We start from the raw sequence: 12,473 nt of genomic DNA on the forward strand, positions 1-12,473 counted from the left end.
GCCGCCATAATTTGTACCATAGTAGCAGAGCGGCTACCCTTACGGAGGTATTTCCGGGAGCAGGGGGTCCCTAGAGCTGAAATGAATGGGGTTCAGTTCTGGAGATGACCTGCTTCAAGCCTGTGTAAAAAAAAAAAAAAAACAATTATAAAAAAAAGCGCTTGGATTGCCGCTTTAAGGTTATCAAACACATCTAAGGATTAGGATTATTACTTTATTGGGAACCAAAACATAAGCACACATCGTGACTCTGGTTCCGGAAGGTTTTGCTTGGGTCTTGTGGTTTGAGAGGAGAAGACAATCGAGCTTCCTACCACTGCTGCTTTTCATATTCCTGTTAACCTGATGGCTGCAATATGCAGTGTGCTGCAGGCCTCTCGCAGCAAAGGGGGTTATTTGCATTTAAAATTGCATATGGTTGTGCAGTTGTGTTCCCATTGTCTGCTATTTTACTTCAGGGTTTCACACCTTTTTTCTTTTTTTTTCGTGATATGGCAAAAATTGAATTCCTATTTAAAGACCTGACCACTGAATGAGGCTAAACAGGAAACAAGCAGCCCACGGAGAAATAGAAGCTTTGGAGCTTGGAACCTCGGTGTCAAATATTCTGTGTATTGATGTTTGCTGAATTATAAGAAGTCCACGGGGTGTTATCTGCTCTGGTACTATGAGTTGTGGTCTTACCCGGACATAAATATGTGTTGTGCAGGAGCTGGGTGTCAATGGATGGGAACAACTTGCATCAGAATTTATTGACAAAGCAAGTCTTAAATAAGTGTTGCCTCACAGGGTTTTGCAAAATGCTGCTTCCCTCTTAAATATTTCCATTTCAAGGTTCTCTCGTGGCTGGTGTCGCCCTCTGTGAAATGACCAGCCTTGCTCCTGACAAGCATCCAAAGTTACTGCAGCTCTAAGAGAGAGGTTGAGAGCACGAAACTTATTGCTCCCGTTAGCAGAATTCTTTATTCTCCTGTGCCTGGCATTTTCGCCTGGCATTTTCTTTGACGTCTCCACAACCGTGGGTTCAGAGAGCTGCATGACAGGTGGAGACAAGGCAGGAGAAGTCCCTGTTTTAATTTTTTTTTTATATATAGACCGTGATTGAGGTGTGATCATGATTCCGGTGGTAAAGACGAGGATGATGAATTCATTGCACCCTGAAACACTACTTTCTAAAGCAGTAAATTCAGCAATGGCCATGCCAATAAACTGATGGTGCGTAAGGCCGCGCGTATAGTGCCCGCGACGCGTGACGTCACCCGTCGCCGCTACCGAAAGTTGTATTTCGCTTTGCGGCGGCATCGCGGACGGCTAGGCCATTGATTGGTTCAGGGGATTTCACATGAGGTGACAGCCCCTGAAAAAATCAAATATTCCCGGCTGCAAAAAATTGCGTCGCCCCGTCGCTTTGTTGCCGTCGCGCTTACTATAAGCGCACGCGGTGGCGACAATGCATTTGTGTTCGGGCGCCGTCGTGTCAACGTCGTCGGCACTATAAGCACGGCCTAAGGCGACGCAGTAAATGTTTCTGCAGATTCTGAAGCTTTCCTAGTCTGTATTTAATGTATTATCACCATTTAGCCATTTTCGGGGTGCAGACCCAACATTCGCCCCATGTGCTGCTAGAAGCGCCCGCAATACATTGCTCAGGGGTCGCAAAGGGCCGTGATAACCAACTGCCATTGTGAAATAATTCAGTAGTTTGGGGAGAAATGTTGATGTTCTGTTTTTAGTGAGTGCGGGAGGTTTTACTCGGCTGAGGGCTTTCACTTTCCCGGCTTGGTATGTTTAGAAGTGCGAAGAAAGCCTCACGTTTTCGTGAAGGATACGTCTCGCCTGTCTTGGTCGAGGCCTATGTTAAAGTTATAAAAATCTCCTGAGCAAGAGCCCGAAGAGAGCCAATCAGATGGGGCCATGAGATCAAGCATGTTTGTGTTTTACTTGTATTCATTATCTGTGTCATTAACCATCATTAGGATTGGTATGTATTCTGCACACAGACCTGCATGGTAATAGCAGTGTTATTTGGAGTGCAGTGGAATAAAATGCTCATTAATGTAAATTGGAGCACGCTGCAGAAAATCTTTCCGTAGGTTAAATGTTGCATCTTCTGTTAATAGCTACTAGGCTGATAAGGCATTGCCCTTCCTGTAGTGGTATTTGAATAATCCCCAGCATTGGAGATGCGATGGAACAGATAGGAAGTGATGAACACTTGTAGAGTTACTTGGAATGATACAGGAGCTGTACTATGTACGTGGAACTGCAATTACAATGTATTTAATCCTTTGGCAGCAATGTTGGTTCTAAGTTTTTCTCTCCTGCCAACTCTACGTTGGTTGAAGGTTTGTAGCACTACTAGTTTTCCAGCGCCTAGAACTTTTCCAAAACAGAATTTGTGAGTAAAGAAATAAAATAAACACCACATCAATACGCTATATATCTGGCCAATGAGGCATGTAAGGCCCAGCACTGCTCTTTGTAATAATTCTCTATTAACACGAATTCAAAGAGATTTTAGTGGTCGTCAGTCCAAGATCTCTTTATTTTGTGTATCTCTATGCTCTCGAAAGCTATCAAACAAGATGCCTCTGCCCTAACACACCTCTACCCTTTTAGTAGCTATTATTCATTGTATATATTATTCAACCAACATTTGTTTTTAATTTTTTTTTTTAACCCTGATGCAGTCAAGCTGGCTACTTACGATGATCTATTATTTATAGCCTCCATTAGAGTATCCTGCTGCCTGAATTGGCCATGCTTCCTCTTCGATCTCTCGTCCAGTTGCCAATATACTGTAGCTTTCCTTGGCCTCCCAAGGGAGCACCCAGTCAGGGACAGAGCAGGGCTTCCCTGCCCTCTCTGGAGGTTGAGATGCTCCCCCGGAATCAGCAGATCCTTTTTTTTTTCCCCCTCTCCATTGTCTTCTGTACAACTCATTCAGGAAGCCAGGCAGCCTCTTCACTCACAAAAGTATCTCTCCATTAACAGTGATCTTGGTGTGCAGCCAACTCATCAGAGCCTAATGGAATAATGTGAAACGGATTGTATATATTTGAAACCACTGTGGAGGAAGTACATCTATGCCTGCCTGTTTATACAGCAAGAACAATACTAATATTGTTGTGTGTAATTTATTTTATGGAGTTCACTTATTCGTAGGTAAAGCATCAAATTAACAAACCAAAAGTGGTTTGTAATGCTGTTAATAATGATCCCAGTCTGCAAAGGACGTACCAGTCTGAGTCTCACTGTAGTTTCTTTTCATTCTAGCCTTCAATATACGATCAAATCATGCAGCTAGCATTGAGAGGAACCGATATCACTGAGAGTGCAGAGGATACGGTTTCCTTGTTCTGTACAAGCTATTAAAGCAGCAACTCCTAAGGCGAGATTATAGTCGGCGCGCCTGTCGCCTGAGCGATGGGTGAACTGAGCTTCCAGCGATTGGCGTGGCGGACGCGTCACCAGGCTAGTTTGCCTTCATTGGCTGAACCACTCACGTGACACGGCCGTCGTGCAAAAAACACAATAGTTTGTCTTTTTAAAAATCTGCCACGTGGTCGCTCTCCATCGCGCTTGCGCGCACTACGGCCGGCCCCTATCAGCTGCTGCACTTTGTTCTCGCAGTGAGCGAAATCGCACGCACTGTTGCGCCTACTATAATCGCAGCCTAACAGCGGATGAGAAGGATATGTCTTCCACCCCAACAAACATGCTGCACTTTGCAATAATACTGCATTTTGTATGCCTTGTCAGCCACTTAAGCTCTAGTTAATTAGATTTTTATGATGATAGTTATAGCATATTCAGTGCACTGGTCTTTGCCAGGTATACTGTGCTGATTTTGCATGCTACTATCCATTACTGCCTATAACTTACTTGCAGAGATGACTGTACCACCATTTTGACTTCTCTGTTGGTGTTCATGTGGCTTTGCGTTAAGGTCCTTTTATTGAACCCAAACTTTCTCCTTGATGGATGGTGGGTGAACACATCTGCCCTTATTGCAGGTGGTACTGAGAGGGGGTAATCCTGTTCCTCGTTGGCTGGCAGAATGAATGGACGAGAGCTGAACCCTTGCAATAGGTTAATTTCACTCCCAATACGTTGGTTTCTAAGAAAAAGAGGCAATTATGACTGTGTGGGAGAACACAGCATGGTCAGTTTAATCTGTCCACAGGAACCGCTTGTCACGGTTGTGCTTGCCACAAACCAGGGTCGGACCGTGTGGCTGAGGTGGGGTTGAATAAGCACCGACCTTAGACCGCGTAGGTTGATCCGGATTGCGCAGTTTGTAGTCGTACATAGCAGGGTCGGGACTGGAGAGCGCAGCGTAGTCCGTGGACGAGCCAGGGTCAGGACTGGAGACATCATGGTAAACTTAGTCCAAGCAGGGAGTCGGCAACAGGAGATCAAGCAGGTCTTCCTGCTTCAGCGAAATTGCTGCAGGTCGGGAACGGGGTTTGCACGAGTGGTGTCCACGGCCTATGGCGCCGGTCTCAGGAAGGAGAAGGCTGACCGGAGTGGGCACACCGCCAGGCAGCACTGGTAAAGCAATGCTTCAGCGCAGGAGTCCAGAACGAGCCTGTGCGGGGAGAGAGAGCTACAGACCTCAGGACTCAGAGACAGACCTCTGCTATGGGAAGGGCAGCAGGTCCCAGGAAACAGGGAGCTGAAGTTACGCTGGAGATCCACCGCTTCAGCACAGGAACCAGGACATGAACTAGGAACATGAACATGAAAACAGCAACAAGGCGGCCAAGACAGGTGGCTGTGACAAACACAGTGAACATCCAAGAAGGATTATGCTCGGCAGAGAAGGATTGTGGGGATGCAGTACTTAAAGGCCTGCGGGCCAATCCCCGGAGGAGGGTGTGAGGGCACTGCTCCAATAAGTGAGTACAAGGCTAGGTTGCAGTGAAAGCTTGCACAGCTGCAGTAGATACGAGGGGGAGTGTTCCAGGACTGCACATGTCTGTAAGGCAAGGTAAGCAGTAAACTGAGGTGTGGATTCCTTACACCGCTGTAGGTGCCCATTAAACTGAAATCACACACAGTACCACTGCTTTCTTCTTTGAGTAGTAGATCAATGGTAAGGACACTGTATTTGAAGCAAGTGAACCTGGTTCAAATCCCAGTCTCATATCTCCTTGTGCAAGTCACTTTATCTCCCTATGCACGAGACGCCGAAACCAGATTGTAAGGTATTTGGGACTCGTTGTGCCTGTAATATTCTATGTTCAGCGCTCTGCACGCGGTCACTGCTTGAGAATAAATAGATTTTAGTGTTATTTACAGTTTCTACAAGTGGAGCATCTTTGAAAGAAGCCTGAAGTATCGCCATAAGGCCTCGGTCCCAGTGATCGCGATAGCGCGCGCGGCGCGAACAAAGAGATGGCCCTCTATGGGTCCGGCTCCAGTCAGTGTGTGTGTGTGCGCACTTACAAAGCACGATGGCGCGACTGCATGTAGGGAAGACAAGAATTTTGTCTTTCTGGGCGGTGACAGCGTCACATGGTTGACTTTCAACCAATGAGTGCACAGATAGTTTTAACCAATGAGAGGCAAGTACTTTTAAACCAATGAGAGCGCAAATATCCCTGCTTGGGCGAAAGGACCGCGACACATTTGATAGGTCAAATGAAGCTGATTGACACCTAAAAAAAAAAAAAAAAATTTTTAAATCCGACAAGTATAGCTAGTTTATAGCATATTTTTTCCACTTTGGACTTTTCCGTGGTATATAAAAAAAGCTTTGGCGGGTATTTTATTTATTGTCTCTTGGTGATCAGACGGTGGTTACATTGCACTGCGCTTTTAACGTATTGAAAGGAATTTTAACGTTATATTCAAACATTTTCAAGTATAAGAAATACACACAGGTTACATCTAAGATGGCTGCTTCCGTGACCTAAATGTTCACTTCACTACTCCTGTTGGTACGTGTTTTTTTTTTTTAATGATTAATTGAAACCTGAGAAGATATTGGGACCATGTCCAAGTATTATTATTATTATCCTTTATTTGGAAAGCGGCAACAGATTCCGCAGCGCAGTACAATGGGGGAACAGGGCAACATCAATGATATAAACTGAAGGCCAGACGAGCACAAACAGATACAGAAGGGGATGAGGACCCTGGTCCTGGGAGCTTGCAGTCTAGAGGGAGTAAGAAACAAAGGGTAAAGTGACTGCTTGTTGTGGGGGGTGGGGGGGAGTATATGTCGGGATGGAGTATGGTCCAGCCGCACCGCTGGATTCAATAGGCTAAGATTATACTACTTGCGCGCGCCGGACATCATAGATTCACGCAGGCCTGCAGCCCCAGCGATGTGTGACCTGAGCTGCAGGCGATTAGGGAGGCGTGGAGGACGTGGCGAGGCCGCGCCTGAAAAGAGAAAAAATGTATTTTCAAAATGCGATCGAGCTCCGTTGTGCGCGCGCACTAGGGGCGTCCTCATAGGCATTATGCAATGTGTGCTTGTTCTGCGCGCAATAGCGCTGACTATAATCTCAGCTATTCGGTTAGGGGGCGTTAAATATGTATGTATGTTATATGTGTATATGTGAGTGTGTGTGTATGTGTATATATGTGTGTGTATATATATATATATATATATATATATATATATATATATATATATATATATATATATATATATATAGTAAACTGTATACATGCTTCACTTGGAGTTTTAGCTTATGTTTCAGAATGTACATTGTAATAAAGATGTGTATATTTACGTGAATAGTTCTGGTTTCATTTGAACAAATTCATTAGATTAAATGCAACTTTAAATATTGGCAACCTGATAAAGACGCAGCTTTATTTCACACTTCCCTCCGATGGCATCTGATGTAAAGCTGCAGCGTTTGGCTATGGGAAGCTATAAAATATAGGCTGGGATTTGCTGGGTTACGGAGCGTAGCAGACAGATCACTGACCTACTCCTGAGCTGCCGGAGACAGACAGCAGTTGATGCGTTTGTTGTGAGGCTACAGATGGGGTTCTTGCAGGCAAACCTCTCAGTGTATGAAATACTCATGACCGGGAGCAGTGAAATATGGTTATTATGGCGACTGCACACCAGTGAGAGGCCATAACTCACTGCACAGCATCAAGCTACCAGGAAAAGGCAGCAACCGTTGGGTTAATCGGCTTATATGGAGATAAAACGACTTTCCTGACTTGGAGAGAGTCAAAAAAGCCATGGCTCTGTAGTACTGTGCATTAACCCCTTTATGGCAAGACGGATTTGCAAGGTTCTTGGTTTTCTTTTAAAAAGTGGCCAATTAAGTAGCCAAAGAGAAGACACTGAAATCTGTGGCGTGCTGTACTGGACTCCCTTTCCCATTTACCAATAAGTCACATGCCTACCATTGGTTACATGGCAGAGCGTGTTGGGGACATAGATCCCTGCATGATAAAACATTCCGGATCTTGTGACCCACCGTGTTGAGTTTTCAGATGGGTTTTTAAGATGGACAGAGAAGGTGTTAGCAGGACGGTGAGAAGAAGGTGGTCGCAAAGGTTGGGTGCAGTGAGGCTTCAGGTGAGACAGAGCAGTGTAGGTAGACAGGTGGGCTGGAGAAAAGACAGCACCGGACAGAGTATAAGAGGCGAGCAGGGAAATACAGTAGAGGGAAATGAGTTGGCATTTAAGGAGCAGCAGTGGACTGTAGAGCCTTGATGAAGGAGGAAATTATATTTGTATAGATACATTTGGGTCAACCCAGTTGTAGGCTTTGTATTATTGAAATATCAAATCTACTATATCTATGTGTGCTCATTTGCATGTCATTTCCCAGAATCCCTCGCTGCAGTGGAAGCACTGTATGCTGGGTGATAATGGTAAAAGGCAGGGTTGAAGACCTGTCTAAGACATGTGAATGTGCTCACAAGCGATATTTCTATTTGCTATATGCGATACGGTGGAATTTGCAGAGCCAGTACAACCAGCATCACACAGAGACCCAAAAGGTCAAAACAGCAGTCTGTGAGTGGTTTTACTGTCTTTGCATCTAATCCCATGCTGTGCTTAAAAGCTGTGTGAATAGCAGAGCACTTGCTTATAAGGGTTCCATGTAAAAATGGATTTCAGGCAAAAGTTGACACATTGTGTGACCATTTGCATGTCATTTCCCAGAAACCCTTGCTGCAGTGGAAGCACTATATGGTAGGTGATATGGTGAAAGGCAGGGTTGCAGACCTGTATGACATGTGAATGTGCTCACAAGTGATCTTTCTATTTGCTGTGTGTGTGTGCGTGTGTGTGTGTGTGTGTGTGTGTGTGTATATATATACATGAATATAAGGCAGCTACACAGTCCTCTGTAAAATGAAAATAGAAAACCTGATATATTTTAACTAGCAAAAAGTAAACTCATTTTTTTTTTTTTTTTTTTACACTTTCCAATGTTGTTTAAGTGTGAGTGACGAGCGGGAGATTTCAGCGGGCGGCTTTTCGTTCTGCGTGTGCAGCTTCTCTGCAGTTAAACATGCAACAAACTAAACAGGATGACACTTCCAATCATGAACCTCTTTGAGAGCTTCCCTATATGTCATGTTCCATCCATACAAAGGAAGCGGAGAGAACACGGTTCTGGTGGGACGGGCGGCTTGTTAGGAGAACAGACATTTGCTTGATGGCCGTGTATATTATGCACTGAGCTAATGGACAATCTTTGCATGAGTGTTCAGGTGGAAACGGTGAAACTGAATGCTGTGCCCATACACAGACCACTTTAAGGCCAGGGCGCTTCATGGAATTAGTATGGACAGGATAAGCTCTATGTATAATGTGAAAGAATTATGGGCAGAGGGGCTACAGAGAAGAAAAAGAGGGTCTGTGGTTACTGGTCTTCCATTTTGTCTCCTTTGTTTTGTGTTTTCCTGATCATTCTCTGTACGTGATGGAACGTCTGATTGGGCAAGGCTTGCTCTGGGATTATCCCGGGTAAATCATGTACTTCCTGGGAATCGAATCCTAAGTTTGGGAAAAACAAGTATTATGGGATAGCTGCAATGTGGAGCTTGTGGATTGGGTGACGGGATAATATATGCATATAAGATAAGGGTTGTATGTAATGTATAAAGACTGGGACGACCCCACCTCGGATCACACTGACACCGCTTCTTCATGTGTCATCTCCTTGTGCACTTGTAAATAAAGATTCCTTGATACTCTCTGAACCTGCCTGCAGTTCTTGGTACCCCAGAAAAGGCTGCGGCCACAATAATGTTCATTTAAATGTAGTTTGGGGAATATACTCTGTGATTCTGTATACATTTTGAAAGTTCAAATAAGTAATGACAGTAGAAAATGTGTAGAATGAGTGGTATGTGGGCCTCGGCTGGTGTGCCCTTGGTGGTTTGTGTACTGCAGAACTTACAATCACAAAGGACCTTGTAGGTTTCAGATTCCATCTCCTTCTTGTTGTTTGGAACAGCTTAATGTTTTAAGGTTGCAACACCCTGCAGTCTCCCTCCCCAAGATTCCAGCATTATAATCGATGCTGTTATCACCGCTCGACAGATTTCCATTGATAAAGTCCCAGGATTATTGACTGACAGGTGCCTGCTGCTCCAGCGATGTAAATCCATTAAATGTGTATCTCGCGCGCGGTCACACAGAGTACTACGTGACACACTGGGGGACAGTACCTAGGAGGTCAAGACTGATGCAGTGATAACATAGACCAATCCACACAGCCGGCATAATCATTAGACTTTTCTGTTACAGTGAGGATCGTGGATGCTATTGTGACCATTTCCTTTTTCACTTTCATCCCTTACTTCACTGTTAAATGTTCCACTTTGTATATTTTAAGAGAGGTTGTTGTGTTTTTGCTGCTGCAATACTTAAAAATGGCTGACATTGTTATTTCCTAATTGCTGCTTTACAGCTCCTCTCTGATCACCATTTGATATGAGCTCCTAGCTATACAGTAACTGTTTTATTTTTTATTTTAAGGATTTACAGGCCACATATCTTGTGTTCTCTCCCCCTCTCCCCCTCTCCCCCTCCCCCCCCCCCCTCTTTAGGAAGTAATGCTTTTGATTAAATACACGCCTCTCGAAAGAATTCCTAGAAGGAAATGTAAATAGTAACAAAAACACAATGCTGAAGTATTCCTCCTTTCATTTCCATTATAAACATATTGTAGTAATAGCACCTAAATAAAGAGTCAGACAGAGGCTTTTTTTTGTGTCTGCAGCTATCATTTTAATCTGTAGTTATCCCTTCTATGGCGCTGTGTAAACTGTTGTTGCACCGATGGCATTAACGGATTATTTCTGCCTCCAGCCAACTCTTGTGTGTTCACGTGAAAGTAATTGTGCCGTTCCTTTTGTGCGCTGTCCAATCACCCTCTTCTGCCATCTTGTTCTGCAGGTGAGCCAGTCTTTGTCAGGAAGCCCGATGACCAGATTGGGATATCAGGGGGTGTAGCCTCTTTCGTGTGCCAGGCCACGGGCGACCCCAAGCCACGAATCACCTGGATGAAGAAGGGGAAGAAAGTCAGCTCCCAGCGCTTTGAGGTAAGAGCTCAGGCTAATTGCCCATGCTGATAGCTGAGGCTGGAGACGCCTCTTTCCAGTTCCTCTGCTCTGATGGGAAGCTAATGAGCTGATGTGATATGGCAGACTGTCGGTACAGTGCTCTGGAGCGGTCATCCAAAGATCTCGCCCATGTAATAGCCTGATATTTCACTTCATTTTCTAACAAGCAGCTCAATACTTCTGGGCTGTGAATGTTTTCCCTTCATCGCTGTGTGGACCGCTGTGTACAACAAAGAGAGGTCAATCCTTTCACTCCCCATCAGCCTGTTGGACTTGACCAGGCTAGTGAATACTAATGACATGCAAGCAGGGTGTATTAAAACAAGTGAAGAGATCTGCGGAGTCATTGAAACCATGAAAGGCATCAAACTGTTTGGATTTAAATGATCCTCCACTGGCTCCAGGTTCAGCAGTTTTTACATGGTTTATTCGACTGTTAAAGTTAATGGTTGGTGCATCGAATCCGGAAAACACCATTTTCATCTTTATATCATGTGCACATATTCCACTGTTGCCAAAGAGACCCAATGTTCATATGCCTAGCCTTGGTTTGTGGCAGGGCTGCGTATATATTGACTGCGGTTCTGCTTGGGGTTAGCAAGAGAACTGACTGATTTTTGTCCTTTTCTTAGGTCATTGAATTTGACGATGGCTCGGGATCCGTCCTTCGAATACAGCCCCTCCGTGTTCATAGGGACGAAGCAATATACGAATGCACTGCCATCAACAGCGTAGGGGAGATCAACAGTAACGCCAAGCTCACAGTGCTGGAAGGTAGGATACAGCGACGGTCTAACTGTTGGGAGAGTTGATAATCTGAGTTTCTTTAAGCAGTAATTATGTTGGGTGTCTACAGATGATGCTGGAGGGTTATCATGAAAGTAAAGTGGATGCGTTGTGTATATTGACACGTTGTTTGGTACAGCCCACTGCAGAACATTCGCGATATATTTTCTTGCTTTGGCGTGATGTGAAATGTTTAATACATACATTATAAAGATTACAGTAAACACGCATTCAACACTCCTAAGACGTGCATTCAGATGTCGTGCATGACGTTGCTCCTGCGGATAGCACACATCCAGTTATAACACCGGATATCGATAGGATACAATGGCATTGACGGATACAGAATATCTCTCCTCAGAGAGGACAATGACACTTTTACCATCTGTACTTCCTCAACCACACAATTTACAAATGTAGGCCACTTGTCATGCCACGCATGCGCAGGCACCTTCCCTATCTTCCTTCTGGCTAAAACCCCGATTTCAAAGCTCCTATGTTTTCTCAAAATATGGAAACTAACATGCCCTTGCATGCAGAAATTAACTCTGCAGCCTAGTACCCAAATCCCATCAAGACCGTTGCAAGAATTTGGACAAGCTGCCTTCCTCCTCCTCTCTGGGCCCTTCTGTACTTGTTGATGTAACAGACACAATTACCGTCAACCTGAACTTTACCTTTAACTCTCGCATGGTCCTCAGAAAGGTTTACCTTGTGCTACACCTCTGCCTGGGGAGAGGTGTTAAGTGTAAGGCACACCTCCATGCACCAGCTTTAGCTCTGATCTCGTTTATCATGGGGTCAAGGCAGGGTAGGTTTTTTTCTCTTCTGTAATTACTCTCCAGCAGCCCAGAACAGTGTCCTTTCGAATTGGACGTGTCCTTGGTCTCCCTGGGCTCTGCCATGCGTGACGGATCACTCCTTCCTCCCAGAACCACTAGAGGGATTGTAGCTGCTGGTCACAGATGTGGTGATGATCTGCACAACGTTCCCCCCCTCTGCCCTCTCCTTACCAGCGCGCACTCCCACTCCATCCATGTTATTGCTGATATACTTCCTTATGGCTCCATTGTATCCTGCAGGTATTCTTGTATACTTCACACCCCTTGTGACATAGCCAC

At 44.8% G+C, this 12,473-nt stretch overlaps 1 protein-coding gene across 16 annotated transcripts in view; it reads left to right on the forward strand.

The window, feature by feature from the left end:
* The window catches only part of PTPRF (protein tyrosine phosphatase receptor type F), a 534,777-nt gene that overhangs the window by 400,522 nt on the left and 121,782 nt on the right, over positions 1-12,473 (forward strand). For all 16 annotated transcript variants that reach the window (XM_075616080.1, XM_075616081.1, XM_075616082.1 and 13 more), the window contains 2 exons: positions 10,400-10,545; positions 11,199-11,340. In XM_075616080.1, coding sequence (XP_075472195.1) covers positions 10,400-10,545; positions 11,199-11,340 — 288 coding nt within the window. The remainder of the gene's footprint in view (positions 1-10,399; positions 10,546-11,198; positions 11,341-12,473) is intronic.

Source organism: Ascaphus truei, chromosome 10 (genome assembly GCF_040206685.1).
Source record: "Ascaphus truei isolate aAscTru1 chromosome 10, aAscTru1.hap1, whole genome shotgun sequence".
Classification (NCBI taxonomy): domain Eukaryota; kingdom Metazoa; phylum Chordata; class Amphibia; order Anura; family Ascaphidae; genus Ascaphus; species Ascaphus truei.